We start from the raw sequence: 22,413 nt of genomic DNA on the forward strand, positions 1-22,413 counted from the left end.
CGGCCACACCGAGCAGGGAAGGAAATTCAGTACATCGGTGTGGTCACAGTAATGACCAGGCCTGTGTGGTCACAGTAATGACCAGGCCTGTGTGGTCACAGTAATGACCAGGTCTGTGTGGTCACAGTAATGACCTGGTCTGTGTGGTCACAGTAATGACCAGGCCTGTGTGGTTACAGTAATGACCTGGTCTGTGTGGTCACAGTAATGACCAGGCCTGTGTGGTTACAGTATTGAGCAGGCCTGTGTGGTTACAGTATTGAGCAGGCCTGTGTGGTTACAGTAATGACCAGGTCTGTGTGGTCACAGTAATGACCAGGCCTGTGTGGTCACAGTAATGACCAGGCCTGTGTGGTTACAGTAATGACCTGGTCTGTGTGGTCACAGTAATGACCAGGCCTGTGTGGTCACAGTAATGACCAGGCCTGTGTGGTTACAGTATTGAGCAGGCCTGTGTGGTTACAGTAATGACCTGGTCGGTGCAGGCACAGACTCTGTGTGAGAGTCACTGTAAGTGTAACTGTGTGACTGTGACTCGCTGTTTTGCCCAGATGCTGCAGGTGTTTGGCTTCATCGAGGAGCCCAAGCTGCTGTTTCAGGGTCGAGGCTCGTCCGTCACGCCCACCCTGTTCGCTCAGCACCTGCAGCACACGCAGGTCGGCCTGCTGGTGGCAGCCATGGTGGCGCTGCACGAGAACAGCAAGGTCAAGCTGGAGGAGGCCGACCTCTTCTTCCAGGTTCAGACCTGCCTCGGACACCTCAGACACCTGCCTTAAACACCTGTCTCAAAACCCATAGTTTCGTTCTCATCTCTCTCTCTCTCTGTGTGTGTGTGTGTGTGTGTGTGTGTGTGTGTGTCAGGAGCTGTGTAAGGATTGTGTGGACAGGCAGAGTCCTTACCTGCTTGTAGATTTCTGGGAGGCTCTGCTAGTGGCGTCGTCTCAGGACTCCATCATCCAGGAGCTCCTGTTCCGCCTCGCCTCCGTCTACATCAACCGAATCACGCGCAGAGACTGCACTGGCATTACAGCCCTCAAAACCGCAGAGGACCTGGTGAGCTCAGAGTGCCCCTCTCAGTAGTGACCTACAGGCTGCACAGGAAATCACCAGTAATATGTGTGTGCTCACAGGATGTCCTTGAGAGAAAAGCGATCTTAATTTTTTTCCCTGACTTTGCTCCAGAGATTTAAGATGGAGTTTTTTTTTTCTTCCCCAATCGGCAAACCAGTTTTGCATGTGGTCCAAACATACATGTTGTTCTAAAGCTTTCTTTCATTTCCAGATAAACTCATGCTTTCACTATGGGCAGCCGTACCCGTGGGTGAGCATCCTGACTCACCTATCTCACTGCAGTGTCGCCCCCGACAATCACCAGGAGGACTTGCACAAGCTCCAGGTCTGTAACACTACAAACTCCCCCACAGGTCTTTTTCAGTTCCCACCTGAACTAAACCTCCGTTAAGTGTCTTTGAAATCTGCAGATAGGATGCCTGACCCTAAGACTAGCTCTAAATGTACCAACTGTTGGTAAACATGCAGGTTGTATACTTTTATCAGTGCTTACTGTGTGTCGCAGTGTTCATCATTGTTTGAGAGTCTGCTTATTATTAACTGCTTATTAAGTCAAAAAACCTGGTCTGCTTACAGCTCACTGAGACATTAAAGAAAATGAAAGATGTTTTTCTATTTCTCAGCAAATAAACTGTGTGTCAACAGATAGTTAAGGGCACAGAGGAATCAATGCTGAAAACACAAGAGCATGTTTAAAGTTGCTGTGTCCTCTATACTGTGCTCTATTCTATAGTGCTCTACAATATATTCCTCTACACTGTAGTCCTCTATACTATAGTGCTCAATACTATAGTCCTCTAAACTGTGCTATATACTAAAGTCTTCTATATTGTGCTCGGTACTATAGTCCTCTATACTCTAGTCCTCTGTACTGTGCTCTATACTATAGTCTTCTATACTGTAGTCCTCTATACTGTATTCTACACTATAGTTCTCTATACTATAGTCCTCTATACTGTATTCTACACTATAGTTCTCTATACTATAGTATTCTATACTGTGTTCTACACTATAGTTCTCTATATTATAGTGCTCTATACTGTGTTCTACACTATAGTTCTCTATACTATAGTGCTCTCTACTGTGTTCTACACTATAGTTCTCTATACTATAGTGCTCTCTACTGTGTTCTACACTATAGTTCTCTATACTATAGTGCTCTATACTGTGTTCTACACTATAGTTCTCTATACTATAGTGCTCTATACTGTGTTCTACACTATAGTTCTCTATACTATAGTGCTCTCTACTGTGTTCTACACTATAGTTCTCTATATTATAGTCCTCTATACTGTGTCCTACACTATAGTTCTCTATACTATAGTGCTCTCTACTGTGTTCTATACTGTAGTCCTCTATACTGTGTTCTACACTATAGTTATCTATATTATAGTGCTCTATACTGTGTTCTACACTATAGTTCTCTATACTATAGTCCTCTATACTGTGTTCTACACTATAGGTCTCTATACTATAGTCCTCTATACTGTGTCCTACACTATAGTTCTCTATACTATAGTGCTCTATACTGTTCTACACTATAGTTCTCTATACTGTAGTCCTCTATACTGTGTTCTACACTATAGTTCTCTATACTATAGTGCTCTCTACTGTGTTCTACACTATAGTTCTCTATACTATAGTCCTCTATACTGTGTCCTACACTATAGTTCTCTATACTATAGTGCTCTCTACTGTGTTCTACACTATAGTTCTCTATACTGTAGTCCTCTATATTGTGTTCTACACTATAGTTCTCTATATTATAGTGCTCTGTACTATAGTGCTCTCTACTGTGTTCTACACTATAGTTCTCTATATTATAGTGCTCTATACTGTGTTCTACACTATAGTTCTCTATACTATAGTGCTCTATACTGTGTTCTACACTATAGTTCTCTATACTATAGTGCTCTATACTGTGTTCTACACTATAGTTCTCTATACTATAGTGCTCTATACTGTGTTCTACACTATAGTTCTCTATACTATAGTGCTCTATACTGTGTTCTACACTATAGTTCTCTATACTATAGTGCTCTATACTGTGTTCTACACTATAGTTCTCTATACTATAGTGCTCTATACTGTGTTCTACACTATGGTTCTCTATACTGTAGTCCTCTATACTGTGTTCTACACTATAGTTCTCTATACTATAGTTCTCTATATTATAGTGCTCTCTACTGTGTTCTACACTATAGTTCTCTATATTATAGTGCTCTCTACTGTGTTCTACACTATAGTTCTCTATACTATAGTTCTCTATACTATAGTGCTCTCTACTGTGTTCTACACTATAGTTCTCTATACTATAGTCCTCTATACTGTGTTCTACACTATAGTTCTCTATACTATAGTCCTCTATACTGTGTTCTACACTATAGTTCTCTATACTATAGTGCTCTATACTGTGTTCTACACTATAGTTCTCTATACTATAGTGCTCTATACTGTGTTCTACACTATAGTTCTCTATACTATAGTCCTCTATACTGTGTTCTACACTATAGTTCTCTATACTATAGTGCTCTCTACTGTGTTCTACACTATAGTTCTCTATACTATAGTCCTCTATACTGTGTTCTACACTATAGTTCTCTATACTATAGTGCTCTCTACTGTGTTCTACACTATAGTTCTCTATACTATAGTCCTCTATACTGTGTCCTACACTATAGTTCTCTATACTATAGTGCTCTATACTGTGTTCTACACTATAGTTCTCTATACTGTAGTCCTCTATACTGTGTTCTACACTATAGTTCTCTATACTATAGTTCTCTATACTATAGTGCTCTATACTGTTCTACACTATAGGTCTCTATACTGTAGTCCTCTATACTGTGTTCTACACTATAGTTCTCTATATTATAGTGCTCTGTACTATAGTGCTCTCTACTGTGTTCTACACTATAGTTCTCTATACTATAGTCCTCTATACTGTGTCCTACACTATAGTTCTCTATACTATAGTCCTCTATACTGTGTCCTACACTATAGTTCTCTATACTATAGTGCTCTATACTGTTCTACACTATAGTTGTCTATACTGTTGTCCTCTATACTGTGTTCTACACTATAGTTCTCTATACTATAGTTCTCTATATTATAGTGCTCTATACTGTGTTCTACACTATAGTTCTCTATACTATAGTGCTCTATACTGTGTTCTACACTATAGTTCTCTATACTGTAGTCCTCTATACTGTGTTCTACACTATAGTTCTCTATACTATAGTTCTCTATATTATAGTGCTCTATACTGTGTTCTACACTATAGTTCTCTATACTGTAGTCCTCTATACTGTATTCTACACTATAGTTCTCTATACTATAGTGCTCTCTACTGTGTTCTACACTATAGTTCTCTATACTATAGTGCTCTATACTGTTCTACACTATAGTTCTCTATACTGTAGTCCTCTATACTGTGTTCTACACTATAGTTCTCTATACTATAGTGCTCTCTACTGTGTTCTACACTATAGTTCTCTATACTATAGTCCTCTATACTGTGTCCTACACTATAGTTCTCTATACTATAGTGCTCTCTACTGTGTTCTACACTATAGTTCTCTATACTGTAGTCCTCTATATTGTGTTCTACACTATAGTTCTCTATATTATAGTGCTCTGTACTATAGTGCTCTCTACTGTGTTCTACACTATAGTTCTCTATATTATAGTGCTCTATACTGTGTTCTACACTATAGTTCTCTATACTATAGTGCTCTATACTGTGTTCTACACTATAGTTCTCTATACTGTAGTCCTCTATACTGTGTTCTACACTATAGTTCTCTATATTATAGTGCTCTCTACTGTGTTCTACACTATAGTTCTCTATATTATAGTGCTCTGTACTGTGTTCTACACTATAGTTCTCTATACTATAGTGCTCTGTACTATAGTGCTCTCTACTGTGTTCTACACTATAGTTCTCTATACTATAGTGCTCTCTACTGTGTTCTACACTATAGTTCTCTATACTATAGTCCTCTATACTGTGTTCTACACTATAGTTCTCTATACTATAGTCCTCTATACTGTGTTCTACACTATAGTTCTCTATACTATAGTGCTCTATACTGTGTTCTACACTATAGTTCTCTATACTATAGTGCTCTATACTGTGTTCTACACTATAGTTCTCTATACTATAGTCCTCTATACTGTGTTCTACACTATAGTTCTCTATACTATAGTGCTCTCTACTGTGTTCTACACTATAGTTCTCTATACTATAGTCCTCTATACTGTGTTCTACACTATAGTTCTCTATACTATAGTGCTCTCTACTGTGTTCTACACTATAGTTCTCTATACTATAGTCCTCTATACTGTGTCCTACACTATAGTTCTCTATACTATAGTGCTCTATACTGTGTTCTACACTATAGTTCTCTATACTGTAGTCCTCTATACTGTGTTCTACACTATAGTTCTCTATACTATAGTTCTCTATACTATAGTGCTCTATACTGTTCTACACTATAGGTCTCTATACTGTAGTCCTCTATACTGTGTTCTACACTATAGTTCTCTATATTATAGTGCTCTGTACTATAGTGCTCTCTACTGTGTTCTACACTATAGTTCTCTATACTATAGTCCTCTATACTGTGTCCTACACTATAGTTCTCTATACTATAGTCCTCTATACTGTGTCCTACACTATAGTTCTCTATACTATAGTGCTCTATACTGTTCTACACTATAGTTGTCTATACTGTTGTCCTCTATACTGTGTTCTACACTATAGTTCTCTATACTATAGTTCTCTATATTATAGTGCTCTATACTGTGTTCTACACTATAGTTCTCTATACTATAGTGCTCTATACTGTGTTCTACACTATAGTTCTCTATACTGTAGTCCTCTATACTGTGTTCTACACTATAGTTCTCTATACTATAGTTCTCTATATTATAGTGCTCTATACTGTGTTCTACACTATAGTTCTCTATACTGTAGTCCTCTATACTGTATTCTACACTATAGTTCTCTATACTATAGTGCTCTCTACTGTGTTCTACACTATAGTTCTCTATACTATAGTCCTCTATACTGTGTCCTACACTATAGTTCTCTATACTATAGTGCTCTATACTGTTCTACACTATAGTTCTCTATACTGTAGTCCTCTATACTGTGTTCTACACTATAGTTCTCTATACTATAGTGCTCTGTACTATAGTGCTCTATACTGTGTTCTACACTATAGTTCTCTATACTATAGTGCTCTATACTGTGTTCTACACTATAGTTCTCTATACTGTAGTCCTCTATACTGTGTTCTACACTATAGTTCTCTATACTATAGTTCTCTATATTATAGTGCTCTATACTGTGTTCTACACTATAGTTCTCTATACTGTAGTCCTCTATACTGTATTCTACACTATAGTTCTCTATACTATAGTGCTCTCTACTGTGTTCTACACTATAGTTCTCTATACTATAGTCCTCTATACTGTGTCCTACACTATAGTTCTCTATACTATAGTGCTCTATACTGTTCTACACTATAGTTCTCTATACTGTAGTCCTCTATACTGTGTTCTACACTATAGTTCTCTATACTATAGTGCTCTGTACTATAGTGCTCTCTACTGTGTTCTACACTATAGTTCTCTATACTATAGTGCTCTGTACTATAGTGCTCTCTACTGTGTTCTACACTATAGTTCTCTATATTATAGTGCTCTATACTGTGTTCTACACTATAGTTCTCTATACTATAGTCCTCTATACTGTGTTCTACACTATAGTTCTCTATTCTGTAGTCCTCTATACTGTGTTCTATACTATAGTTCTCTATATTATAGTGTTCTCTACTGTGTTCTACACTATAGTTCTCTATACTATAGTGCTCTATACTGTGTTCTACACTATAGTTCTCTATACTATAGTGCTCTATACTGTGTTCTACACTATAGTTCTCTATACTATAGTCCTCTATACTGTGTCCTACACTATAGTTCTCTATACTATAGTGCTCTCTACTGTGTTCTACACTATAGTTCTCTATACTATAGTCCTCTATACTGTGTTCTACACTATAGTTCTCTATACTATAGTGCTCTCTACTGTGTTCTACACTATAGTTCTCTATACTGTAGTCCTCTATACTGTGTTCTACACTATAGTTCTCTATACTATAGTTCTCTATACTATAGTGCTCTATACTGTTCTACACTATAGGTCTCTATACTGTAGTCCTCTATACTGTGTTCTACACTATAGTTCTCTATATTATAGTGCTCTGTACTATAGTGCTCTCTACTGTGTTCTACACTATAGTTCTCTATACTATAGTCCTCTATACTGTGTCCTACACTATAGTTCTCTATACTATAGTCCTCTATACTGTGTCCTACACTATAGTTCTCTATACTATAGTGCTCTATACTGTTCTACACTATAGTTGTCTATACTGTTGTCCTCTATACTGTGTTCTACACTATAGTTCTCTATACTATAGTTCTCTATATTATAGTGCTCTATACTGTGTTCTACACTATAGTTCTCTATACTATAGTGCTCTATACTGTGTTCTACACTATAGTTCTCTATACTGTAGTCCTCTATACTGTGTTCTACACTATAGTTCTCTATACTATAGTTCTCTATATTATAGTGCTCTATACTGTGTTCTACACTATAGTTCTCTATACTGTAGTCCTCTATACTGTATTCTACACTATAGTTCTCTATACTATAGTGCTCTCTACTGTGTTCTACACTATAGTTCTCTATACTATAGTGCTCTATACTGTTCTACACTATAGTTCTCTATACTATAGTGCTCTATACTGTGTTCTACACTATAGTTCTCTATACTATAGTGCTCTATACTGTGTTCTACACTATAGTTCTCTATACTATAGTGCTCTCTACTGTGTTCTACACTATAGTTCTCTATATTATAGTCCTCTATACTGTGTCCTACACTATAGTTCTCTATACTATAGTGCTCTCTACTGTGTTCTATACTGTAGTCCTCTATACTGTGTTCTACACTATAGTTATCTATATTGTAGTGCTCTATACTGTGTTCTACACTATAGTTCTCTATACTATAGTCCTCTATACTGTGTTCTACACTATAGGTCTCTATACTATAGTCCTCTATACTGTGTCCTACACTATAGTTCTCTATACTATAGTGCTCTATACTGTTCTACACTATAGTTCTCTATACTGTAGTCCTCTATACTGTGTTCTACACTATAGTTCTCTATACTATAGTGCTCTCTACTGTGTTCTACACTATAGTTCTCTATACTATAGTCCTCTATACTGTGTCCTACACTATAGTTCTCTATACTATAGTGCTCTCTACTGTGTTCTACACTATAGTTCTCTATACTGTAGTCCTCTATATTGTGTTCTACACTATAGTTCTCTATATTATAGTGCTCTGTACTATAGTGCTCTCTACTGTGTTCTACACTATAGTTCTCTATATTATAGTGCTCTATACTGTGTTCTACACTATAGTTCTCTATACTATAGTGCTCTATACTGTGTTCTACACTATAGTTCTCTATACTATAGTGCTCTATACTGTGTTCTACACTATAGTTCTCTATACTATAGTGCTCTATACTGTGTTCTACACTATAGTTCTCTATACTATAGTGCTCTATACTGTGTTCTACACTATAGTTCTCTATACTATAGTGCTCTATACTGTGTTCTACACTATAGTTCTCTATACTATAGTGCTCTATACTGTGTTCTACACTATGGTTCTCTATACTGTAGTCCTCTATACTGTGTTCTACACTATAGTTCTCTATACTATAGTGCTCTATACTGTGTTCTACACTATAGTTCTCTATACTATAGTGCTCTATACTGTGTTCTACACTATAGTTCTCTATACTATAGTGCTCTATACTGTGTTCTACACTATAGTTCTCTATACTATAGTTCTCTATACTATAGTGCTCTATACTGTTCTACACTATAGGTCTCTATACTGTAGTCCTCTATACTGTGTTCTACACTATAGTTCTCTATATTATAGTGCTCTGTACTATAGTGCTCTCTACTGTGTTCTACACTATAGTTCTCTATACTATAGTCCTCTATACTGTGTCCTACACTATAGTTCTCTATACTATAGTCCTCTATACTGTGTCCTACACTATAGTTCTCTATACTATAGTGCTCTATACTGTTCTACACTATAGTTGTCTATACTGTTGTCCTCTATACTGTGTTCTACACTATAGTTCTCTATACTATAGTTCTCTATATTATAGTGCTCTATACTGTGTTCTACACTATAGTTCTCTATACTATAGTGCTCTATACTGTGTTCTACACTATAGTTCTCTATACTGTAGTCCTCTATACTGTGTTCTACACTATAGTTCTCTATACTATAGTTCTCTATATTATAGTGCTCTCTACTGTGTTCTACACTATAGTTCTCTATATTATAGTGCTCTCTACTGTGTTCTACACTATAGTTCTCTATACTATAGTTCTCTATACTATAGTGCTCTCTACTGTGTTCTACACTATAGTTCTCTATACTATAGTTCTCTATACTATAGTGCTCTATACTGTTCTACACTATAGGTCTCTATACTGTAGTCCTCTATACTGTGTTCTACACTATAGTTCTCTATACTATAGTCCTCTATACTGTGTTCTACACTATAGTTCTCTATACTATAGTGCTCTATACTGTGTTCTACACTATAGTTCTCTATACTATAGTGCTCTATACTGTGTTCTACACTATAGTTCTCTATACTATAGTCCTCTATACTGTGTTCTACACTATAGTTCTCTATACTATAGTGCTCTATACTGTGTTCTACACTATAGTTCTCTATACTATAGTCCTCTATACTGTGTTCTACACTATAGTTCTCTATACTATAGTGCTCTCTACTGTGTTCTACACTATAGTTCTCTATACTATAGTCCTCTATACTGTGTTCTACACTATAGTTCTCTATACTATAGTGCTCTCTACTGTGTTCTACACTATAGTTCTCTATACTATAGTCCTCTATACTGTGTCCTACACTATAGTTCTCTATACTATAGTGCTCTATACTGTGTTCTACACTATAGTTCTCTATACTGTAGTCCTCTATACTGTGTTCTACACTATAGTTCTCTATACTATAGTTCTCTATACTATAGTGCTCTATACTGTTCTACACTATAGGTCTCTATACTGTAGTCCTCTATACTGTGTTCTACACTATAGTTCTCTATACTATAGTCCTCTATACTGTGTTCTACACTATAGTTCTCTATACTATAGTGCTCTATACTGTGTTCTACACTATAGTTCTCTATACTATAGTGCTCTATACTGTGTTCTACACTATAGTTCTCTATACTATAGTCCTCTATACTGTGTTCTACACTATAGTTCTCTATACTATAGTGCTCTCTACTGTGTTCTACACTATAGTTCTCTATACTATAGTCCTCTATACTGTGTTCTACACTATAGTTCTCTATACTATAGTGCTCTCTACTGTGTTCTACACTATAGTTCTCTATACTATAGTCCTCTATACTGTGTCCTACACTATAGTTCTCTATACTATAGTGCTCTATACTGTGTTCTACACTATAGTTCTCTATACTGTAGTCCTCTATACTGTGTTCTACACTATAGTTCTCTATACTATAGTTCTCTATACTATAGTGCTCTATACTGTTCTACACTATAGGTCTCTATACTGTAGTCCTCTATACTGTGTTCTACACTATAGTTCTCTATATTATAGTGCTCTGTACTATAGTGCTCTCTACTGTGTTCTACACTATAGTTCTCTATACTATAGTCCTCTATACTGTGTCCTACACTATAGTTCTCTATACTATAGTCCTCTATACTGTGTCCTACACTATAGTTCTCTATACTATAGTGCTCTATACTGTTCTACACTATAGTTGTCTATACTGTTGTCCTCTATACTGTGTTCTACACTATAGTTCTCTATACTATAGTTCTCTATATTATAGTGCTCTATACTGTGTTCTACACTATAGTTCTCTATACTATAGTGCTCTATACTGTGTTCTACACTATAGTTCTCTATACTGTAGTCCTCTATACTGTGTTCTACACTATAGTTCTCTATACTATAGTTCTCTATATTATAGTGCTCTATACTGTGTTCTACACTATAGTTCTCTATACTGTAGTCCTCTATACTGTATTCTACACTATAGTTCTCTATACTATAGTGCTCTCTACTGTGTTCTACACTATAGTTCTCTATACTATAGTGCTCTATACTGTTCTACACTATAGTTCTCTATACTGTAGTCCTCTATACTGTGTTCTACACTATAGTTCTCTATACTATAGTGCTCTCTACTGTGTTCTACACTATAGTTCTCTATACTATAGTCCTCTATACTGTGTCCTACACTATAGTTCTCTATACTATAGTGCTCTCTACTGTGTTCTACACTATAGTTCTCTATACTGTAGTCCTCTATATTGTGTTCTACACTATAGTTCTCTATATTATAGTGCTCTGTACTATAGTGCTCTCTACTGTGTTCTACACTATAGTTCTCTATATTATAGTGCTCTATACTGTGTTCTACACTATAGTTCTCTATACTATAGTGCTCTATACTGTGTTCTACACTATAGTTCTCTATACTGTAGTCCTCTATACTGTGTTCTACACTATAGTTCTCTATACTATAGTTCTCTATATTATAGTGCTCTGTACTGTGTTCTACACTATAGTTCTCTATACTATAGTGCTCTGTACTATAGTGCTCTCTACTGTGTTCTACACTATAGTTCTCTATACTATAGTGCTCTCTACTGTGTTCTACACTATAGTTCTCTATACTATAGTCCTCTATACTGTGTTCTACACTATAGTTCTCTATACTATAGTCCTCTATACTGTGTTCTACACTATAGTTCTCTATACTATAGTGCTCTATACTGTGTTCTACACTATAGTTCTCTATACTATAGTGCTCTATACTGTGTTCTACACTATAGTTCTCTATACTATAGTCCTCTATACTGTGTTCTACACTATAGTTCTCTATACTATAGTGCTCTCTACTGTGTTCTACACTATAGTTCTCTATACTATAGTCCTCTATACTGTGTTCTACACTATAGTTCTCTATACTATAGTGCTCTCTACTGTGTTCTACACTATAGTTCTCTATACTATAGTCCTCTATACTGTGTCCTACACTATAGTTCTCTATACTATAGTGCTCTATACTGTGTTCTACACTATAGTTCTCTATACTGTAGTCCTCTATACTGTGTTCTACACTATAGTTCTCTATACTATAGTTCTCTATACTATAGTGCTCTATACTGTTCTACACTATAGGTCTCTATACTGTAGTCCTCTATACTGTGTTCTACACTATAGTTCTCTATATTATAGTGCTCTGTACTATAGTGCTCTCTACTGTGTTCTACACTATAGTTCTCTATACTATAGTCCTCTATACTGTGTCCTACACTATAGTTCTCTATACTATAGTCCTCTATACTGTGTCCTACACTATAGTTCTCTATACTATAGTGCTCTATACTGTTCTACACTATAGTTGTCTATACTGTTGTCCTCTATACTGTGTTCTACACTATAGTTCTCTATACTATAGTTCTCTATATTATAGTGCTCTATACTGTGTTCTACACTATAGTTCTCTATACTATAGTGCTCTATACTGTGTTCTACACTATAGTTCTCTATACTGTAGTCCTCTATACTGTGTTCTACACTATAGTTCTCTATACTATAGTTCTCTATATTATAGTGCTCTATACTGTGTTCTACACTATAGTTCTCTATACTGTAGTCCTCTATACTGTATTCTACACTATAGTTCTCTATACTATAGTGCTCTCTACTGTGTTCTACACTATAGTTCTCTATACTATAGTCCTCTATACTGTGTCCTACACTATAGTTCTCTATACTATAGTGCTCTATACTGTTCTACACTATAGTTCTCTATACTGTAGTCCTCTATACTGTGTTCTACACTATAGTTCTCTATACTATAGTGCTCTGTACTATAGTGCTCTATACTGTGTTCTACACTATAGTTCTCTATACTATAGTGCTCTATACTGTGTTCTACACTATAGTTCTCTATACTGTAGTCCTCTATACTGTGTTCTACACTATAGTTCTCTATACTATAGTTCTCTATATTATAGTGCTCTATACTGTGTTCTACACTATAGTTCTCTATACTGTAGTCCTCTATACTGTATTCTACACTATAGTTCTCTATACTATAGTGCTCTCTACTGTGTTCTACACTATAGTTCTCTATACTATAGTCCTCTATACTGTGTCCTACACTATAGTTCTCTATACTATAGTGCTCTATACTGTTCTACACTATAGTTCTCTATACTGTAGTCCTCTATACTGTGTTCTACACTATAGTTCTCTATACTATAGTGCTCTGTACTATAGTGCTCTCTACTGTGTTCTACACTATAGTTCTCTATACTATAGTGCTAGGTACTATAGTGCTCTCTACTGTGTTCTACACTATAGTTCTCTATATTATAGTGCTCTATACTGTGTTCTACACTATAGTTCTCTATACTATAGTCCTCCATACTGTGTTCTACACTATAGTTCTCTATTCTGTAGTCCTCTATACTGTGTTCTATACTATAGTTCTCTATATTATAGTGTTCTCTACTGTGTTCTACACTATAGTTCTCTATACTATAGTGCTCTATACTGTGTTCTACACTATAGTTCTCTATACTATAGTGCTCTATACTGTGTTCTACACTATAGTTCTCTATACTATAGTCCTCTATACTGTGTCCTACACTATAGTTCTCTATACTATAGTGCTCTCTACTGTGTTCTACACTATAGTTCTCTATACTATAGTCCTCTATACTGTGTTCTACACTATAGTTCTCTATACTATAGTGCTCTCTACTGTGTTCTACACTATAGTTCTCTATACTGTAGTCCTCTATACTGTGTTCTACACTATAGTTCTCTATACTATAGTTCTCTATACTATAGTGCTCTATTCTGTTCTACACTATAGGTCTCTATACTGTAGTCCTCTATACTGTGTTCTACACTATAGTTCTCTATATTATAGTGCTCTGTACTATAGTGCTCTCTACTGTGTTCTACACTATAGTTCTCTATACTATAGTCCTCTATACTGTGTCCTACACTATAGTTCTCTATACTATAGTCCTCTATACTGTGTCCTACACTATAGTTCTCTATACTATAGTGCTCTATACTGTTCTACACTATAGTTGTCTATACTGTTGTCCTCTATACTGTGTTCTACACTATAGTTCTCTATACTATAGTTCTCTATATTATAGTGCTCTATACTGTGTTCTACACTATAGTTCTCTATACTATAGTGCTCTATACTGTGTTCTACACTATAGTTCTCTATACTGTAGTCCTCTATACTGTGTTCTACACTATAGTTCTCTATACTATAGTTCTCTATATTATAGTGCTCTATACTGTGTTCTACACTATAGTTCTCTATACTGTAGTCCTCTATACTGTATTCTACACTATAGTTCTCTATACTATAGTGCTCTCTACTGTGTTCTACACTATAGTTCTCTATACTATAGTGCTCTATACTGTTCTACACTATAGTTCTCTATACTGTAGTCCTCTATACTGTGTTCTACACTATAGTTCTCTATACTATAGTGCTCTCTACTGTGTTCTACACTATAGTTCTCTATACTATAGTCCTCTATACTGTGTCCTACACTATAGTTCTCTATACTATAGTGCTCTCTACTGTGTTCTACACTATAGATCTCTATACTGTAGTCCTCTATATTGTGTTCTACACTATAGTTCTCTATATTATAGTGCTCTGTACTATAGTGCTCTCTACTGTGTTCTACACTATAGTTCTCTATATTATAGTGCTCTATACTGTGTTCTACACTATAGTTCTCTATACTATAGTGCTCTATACTGTGTTCTACACTATAGTTCTCTATACTGTAGTCCTCTATACTGTGTTCTACACTATAGTTCTCTATACTATAGTTCTCTATATTATAGTGCTCTCTACTGTGTTCTACACTATAGTTCTCTATATTATAGTGCTCTCTACTGTGTTCTACACTATAGTTCTCTATACTATAGTGCTCTGTACTATAGTGCTCTCTACTGTGTTCTACACTATAGTTCTCTATACTATAGTGCTCTCTACTGTGTTCTACACTATAGTTCTCTATACTATAGTCCTCTATACTGTGTTCTACACTATAGTTCTCTATACTATAGTCCTCTATACTGTGTTCTACACTATAGTTCTCTATACTATAGTGCTCTATACTGTGTTCTACACTACAGTTCTCTATACTATAGTGCTCTATACTGTGTTCTACACTATAGTTCTCTATACTATAGTCCTCTATACTGTGTTCTACACTATAGTTCTCTATACTATAGTGCTCTCTACTGTGTTCTACACTATAGTTCTCTATACTATAGTCCTCTATACTGTGTCCTACACTATAGTTCTCTATACTATAGTGCTCTATACTGTTCTACACTATAGTTCTCTATACTGTAGTCCTCTATACTGTGTTCTACACTATAGTTCTCTATACTATAGTGCTCTGTACTATAGTGCTCTATACTGTGTTCTACACTATAGTTCTCTATACTATAGTGCTCTATACTGTGTTCTACACTATAGTTCTCTATACTGTAGTCCTCTATACTGTGTTCTACACTATAGTTCTCTATACTATAGTTCTCTATATTATAGTGCTCTATACTGTGTTCTACACTATAGTTCTCTATACTGTAGTCCTCTATACTGTATTCTACACTATAGTTCTCTATACTATAGTGCTCTCTACTGTGTTCTACACTATAGTTCTCTATACTATAGTCCTCTATACTGTGTCCTACACTATAGTTCTCTATACTATAGTGCTCTATACTGTTCTACACTATAGTTCTCTATACTGTAGTCCTCTATACTGTGTTCTACACTATAGTTCTCTATACTATAGTGCTCTGTACTATAGTGCTCTCTACTGTGTTCTACACTATAGTTCTCTATACTATAGTGCTAGGTACTATAGTGCTCTCTACTGTGTTCTACACTATAGTTCTCTATATTATAGTGCTCTATACTGTGTTCTACACTATAGTTCTCTATACTATAGTCCTCTATACTGTGTTCTACACTATAGTTCTCTATTCTGTAGTCCTCTATACTGTGTTCTATACTATAGTTCTCTATATTATAGTGTTCTCTACTGTGTTCTACACTATAGTTCTCTATACTATAGTGCTCTATACTGTGTTCTACACTATAGTTCTCTATACTATAGTGCTCTATACTGTGTTCTACACTATAGTTCTCTATACTATAGTCCTCTATACTGTGTCCTACACTATAGTTCTCTATACTATAGTGCTCTCTACTGTGTTCTACACTATAGTTCTCTATACTATAGTCCTCTATACTGTGTTCTACACTATAGTTCTCTATACTATAGTGCTCTCTACTGTGTTCTACACTATAGTTCTCTATACTGTAGTCCTCTATACTGTGTTCTACACTATAGTTCTCTATACTATAGTTCTCTATACTATAGTGCTCTATACTGTTCTACACTATAGGTCTCTATACTGTAGTCCTCTATACTGTGTTCTACACTATAGTTCTCTATATTATAGTGCTCTGTACTATAGTGCTCTCTACTGTGTTCTACACTATAGTTCTCTATACTATAGTCCTCTATACTGTGTCCTACACTATAGTTCTCTATACTATAGTCCTCTATACTGTGTCCTACACTATAGTTCTCTATACTATAGTGCTCTATACTGTTCTACACTATAGTTGTCTATACTGTTGTCCTCTATACTGTGTTCTACACTATAGTTCTCTATACTATAGTTCTCTATATTATAGTGCTCTATACTGTGTTCTACACTATAGTTCTCTATACTATAGTGCTCTATACTGTGTTCTACACTATAGTTCTCTATACTATAGTTCTCTATATTATAGTGCTCTATACTGTGTTCTACACTATAGTTCTCTATACTGTAGTCCTCTATACTGTATTCTACACTATAGTTCTCTATACTATAGTGCTCTCTACTGTGTTCTATACTATAGTTCTCTATACTATAGTGCTCTATACTGTTCTACACTATAGTTCTCTATACTGTAGTCCTCTATACTGTGTTCTACACTATAGTTCTCTATACTATAGTGCTCTCTACTGTGTTCTACACTATAGTTCTCTATACTATAGTCCTCTATACTGTGTCCTACACTATAGTTCTCTATACTATAGTGCTCTCTACTGTGTTCTACACTATAGTTCTCTATACTGTAGTCCTCTATATTGTGTTCTACACTATAGTTCTCTATATTATAGTGCTCTGTACTATAGTGCTCTCTACTGTGTTCTACACTATAGTTCTCTATATTATAGTGCTCTATACTGTGTTCTACACTATAGTTCTCTATACTATAGTGCTCTATACTGTGTTCTACACTATAGTTCTCTATACTGTAGTCCTCTATACTGTGTTCTACACTATAGTTCTCTATACTATAGTTCTCTATATTATAGTGCTCTCTACTGTGTTCTACACTATAGTTCTCTATATTATAGTGCTCTCTACTGTGTTCTACACTATAGTTCTCTATACTATAGTGCTCTGTACTATAGTGCTCTCTACTGTGTTCTACACTATAGTTCTCTATACTATAGTGCTCTCTACTGTGTTCTACACTATAGTTCTCTATACTATAGTCCTCTATACTGTGTTCTACACTATAGTTCTCTATACTATAGTCCTCTATACTGTGTTCTACACTATAGTTCTCTATACTATAGTGCTCTATACTGTGTTCTACACTATAGTTCTCTATACTATAGTGCTCTATACTGTGTTCTACACTATAGTTCTCTATACTATAGTCCTCTATACTGTGTTCTACACTATAGTTCTCTATACTATAGTGCTCTCTACTGTGTTCTACACTATAGTTCTCTATACTATAGTCCTCTATACTGTGTTCTACACTATAGTTCTCTATACTATAGTGCTCTCTACTGTGTTCTACACTATAGTTCTCTATACTATAGTCCTCTATACTGTGTCCTACACTATAGTTCTCTATACTATAGTGCTCTATACTGTGTTCTACACTATAGTTCTCTATACTGTAGTCCTCTATACTGTGTTCTACACTATAGTTCTCTATACTATAGTTCTCTATACTATAGTGCTCTATACTGTTCTACACTATAGGTCTCTATACTGTAGTCCTCTATACTGTGTTCTACACTATAGTTCTCTATATTATAGTGCTCTGTACTATAGTGCTCTCTACTGTGTTCTACACTATAGTTCTCTATACTATAGTCCTCTATACTGTGTCCTACACTATAGTTCTCTATACTATAGTCCTCTATACTGTGTCCTACACTATAGTTCTCTATACTATAGTGCTCTATACTGTTCTACACTATAGTTGTCTATACTGTTGTCCTCTATACTGTGTTCTACACTATAGTTCTCTATACTATAGTTCTCTATATTATAGTGCTCTATACTGTGTTCTACACTATAGTTCTCTATACTATAGTGCTCTATACTGTGTTCTACACTATAGTTCTCTATACTATAGTTCTCTATATTATAGTGCTCTATACTGTGTTCTACACTATAGTTCTCTATACTGTAGTCCTCTATACTGTATTCTACACTATAGTTCTCTATACTATAGTGCTCTCTACTGTGTTCTACACTATAGTTCTCTATACTATAGTGCTCTATACTGTTCTACACTATAGTTCTCTATACTGTAGTCCTCTATACTGTGTTCTACACTATAGTTCTCTATACTATAGTGCTCTCTACTGTGTTCTACACTATAGTTCTCTATACTATAGTCCTCTATACTGTGTCCTACACTATAGTTCTCTATACTATAGTGCTCTCTACTGTGTTCTACACTATAGTTCTCTATACTGTAGTCCTCTATATTGTGTTCTACACTATAGTTCTCTATATTATAGTGCTCTGTACTATAGTGCTCTCTACTGTGTTCTACACTATAGTTCTCTATATTATAGTGCTCTATACTGTGTTCTACACTATAGTTCTCTATACTATAGTGCTCTATACTGTGTTCTACACTATAGTTCTCTATACTGTAGTCCTCTATACTGTGTTCTACACTATAGTTCTCTATACTATAGTTCTCTATATTATAGTGCTCTCTACTGTGTTCTACACTATAGTTCTCTATATTATAGTGCTCTCTACTGTGTTCTACACTATAGTTCTCTATACTATAGTGCTCTGTACTATAGTGCTCTCTACTGTGTTCTACACTATAGTTCTCTATACTATAGTGCTCTCTACTGTGTTCTACACTATAGTTCTCTATACTATAGTCCTCTATACTGTGTTCTACACTATAGTTCTCTATACTATAGTCCTCTATACTGTGTTCTACACTATAGTTCTCTATACTATAGTGCTCTATACTGTGTTCTACACTATAGTTCTCTATACTATAGTGCTCTATACTGTGTTCTACACTATAGTTCTCTATACTATAGTCCTCTATACTGTGTTCTACACTATAGTTCTCTATACTATAGTGCTCTCTACTGTGTTCTACACTATAGTTCTCTATACTATAGTCCTCTATACTGTGTTCTACACTATAGTTCTCTATACTATAGTGCTCTCTACTGTGTTCTACACTATAGTTCTCTATACTATAGTCCTCTATACTGTGTCCTACACTATAGTTCTCTATACTATAGTGCTCTATACTGTGTTCTACACTATAGTTCTCTATACTGTAGTCCTCTATACTGTGTTCTACACTATAGTTCTCTATACTATAGTTCTCTATACTATAGTGCTCTATACTGTTCTACACTATAGGTCTCTATACTGTAGTCCTCTATACTGTGTTCTACACTATAGTTCTCTATATTATAGTGCTCTGTACTATAGTGCTCTCTACTGTGTTCTACACTATAGTTCTCTATACTATAGTCCTCTATACTGTGTCCTACACTATAGTTCTCTATACTATAGTCCTCTATACTGTGTCCTACACTATAGTTCTCTATACTATAGTGCTCTATACTGTTCTACACTATAGTTGTCTATACTGTTGTCCTCTATACTGTGTTCTACACTATAGTTCTCTATACTATAGTTCTCTATATTATAGTGCTCTATACTGTGTTCTACACTATAGTTCTCTATACTATAGTGCTCTATACTGTGTTCTACACTATAGTTCTCTATACTGTAGTCCTCTATACTGTGTTCTACACTATAGTTCTCTATACTATAGTTCTCTATATTATAGTGCTCTATACTGTGTTCTACACTATAGTTCTCTATACTGTAGTCCTCTATACTGTGTTCTACACTATAGTTCTCTATACTATAGTGCTCTATACTGTGTTCTACACTATAGTTCTCTATACTGTAGTCCTCTATACTGTGTTCTACACTATAGTTCTCTATACTATAGTTCTCTATATTATAGTGCTCTATACTGTGTTCTACACTATAGTTCTCTATACTGTAGTCCTCTATACTGTATTCTACACTATAGTTCTCTATACTATAGTGCTCTCTACTGTGTTCTACACTATAGTTCTCTATACTATAGTGCTCTATACTGTTCTACACTATAGTTCTCTATACTGTAGTCCTCTATACTGTGTTCTACACTATAGTTCTCTATACTATAGTGCTCTCTACTGTGTTCTACACTATAGTTCTCTATACTATAGTCCTCTATACTGTGTCCTACACTATAGTTCTCTATACTATAGTGCTCTCTACTGTGTTCTACACTATAGTTCTCTATACTGTAGTCCTCTATATTGTGTTCTACACTATAGTTCTCTATATTATAGTGCTCTGTACTATAGTGCTCTCTACTGTGTTCTACACTATAGTTCTCTATATTATAGTGCTCTATACTGTGTTCTACACTATAGTTCTCTATACTATAGTGCTCTATACTGTGTTCTACACTATAGTTCTCTATACTGTAGTCCTCTATACTGTGTTCTACACTATAGTTCTCTATACTATAGTTCTCTATATTATAGTGCTCTCTACTGTGTTCTACACTATAGTTCTCTATATTATAGTGCTCTCTACTGTGTTCTACACTATAGTTCTCTATACTATAGTGCTCTGTACTATAGTGCTCTCTACTGTGTTCTACACTATAGTTCTCTATACTATAGTGCTCTCTACTGTGTTCTACACTATAGTTCTCTATACTATAGTCCTCTATACTGTGTTCTACACTATAGTTCTCTATACTATAGTCCTCTATACTGTGTTCTACACTATAGTTCTCTATACTATAGTGCTCTATACTGTGTTCTACACTATAGTTCTCTATACTATAGTGCTCTATACTGTGTTCTACACTATAGTTCTCTATACTATAGTCCTCTATACTGTGTTCTACACTATAGTTCTCTATACTATAGTGCTCTCTACTGTGTTCTACACTATAGTTCTCTATACTATAGTCCTCTATACTGTGTTCTACACTATAGTTCTCTATACTATAGTGCTCTCTACTGTGTTCTACACTATAGTTCTCTATACTATAGTCCTCTATACTGTGTCCTACACTATAGTTCTCTATACTATAGTGCTCTATACTGTGTTCTACACTATAGTTCTCTATACTGTAGTCCTCTATACTGTGTTCTACACTATAGTTCTCTATACTATAGTTCTCTATACTATAGTGCTCTATACTGTTCTACACTATAGGTCTCTATACTGTAGTCCTCTATACTGTGTTCTACACTATAGTTCTCTATATTATAGTGCTCTGTACTATAGTGCTCTCTACTGTGTTCTACACTATAGTTCTCTATACTATAGTCCTCTATACTGTGTCCTACACTATAGTTCTCTATACTATAGTCCTCTATACTGTGTCCTACACTATAGTTCTCTATACTATAGTGCTCTATACTGTTCTACACTATAGTTGTCTATACTGTTGTCCTCTATACTGTGTTCTACACTATAGTTCTCTATACTATAGTTCTCTATATTATAGTGCTCTATACTGTGTTCTACACTATAGTTCTCTATACTATAGTGCTCTATACTGTGTTCTACACTATAGTTCTCTATACTGTAGTCCTCTATACTGTGTTCTACACTATAGTTCTCTATACTATAGTTCTCTATATTATAGTGCTCTATACTGTGTTCTACACTATAGTTCTCTATACTGTAGTCCTCTATACT

At 35.3% G+C, this 22,413-nt stretch overlaps 1 protein-coding gene across 2 annotated transcripts in view; it reads left to right on the plus strand.

The window, feature by feature from the left end:
- Positions 1-22,413, plus strand: part of hps3 (HPS3 biogenesis of lysosomal organelles complex 2 subunit 1) — a 33,542-nt gene that overhangs the window by 8,117 nt on the left and 3,012 nt on the right. For both annotated transcript variants that reach the window (XM_081708168.1, XM_081708167.1), the window contains 3 exons: positions 552-737; positions 862-1,053; positions 1,283-1,396. In XM_081708168.1, the coding sequence (XP_081564294.1) occupies positions 552-737; positions 862-1,053; positions 1,283-1,396 (492 nt within the window). The remainder of the gene's footprint in view (positions 1-551; positions 738-861; positions 1,054-1,282; positions 1,397-22,413) is intronic.

This window comes from Electrophorus electricus, chromosome 26 (assembly GCF_041902795.1).
Source record: "Electrophorus electricus isolate QZ-2024a chromosome 26, ASM4190279v1, whole genome shotgun sequence".
In the NCBI taxonomy this organism is placed as follows: Eukaryota; Metazoa; Chordata; class Actinopteri; order Gymnotiformes; family Gymnotidae; genus Electrophorus; species Electrophorus electricus.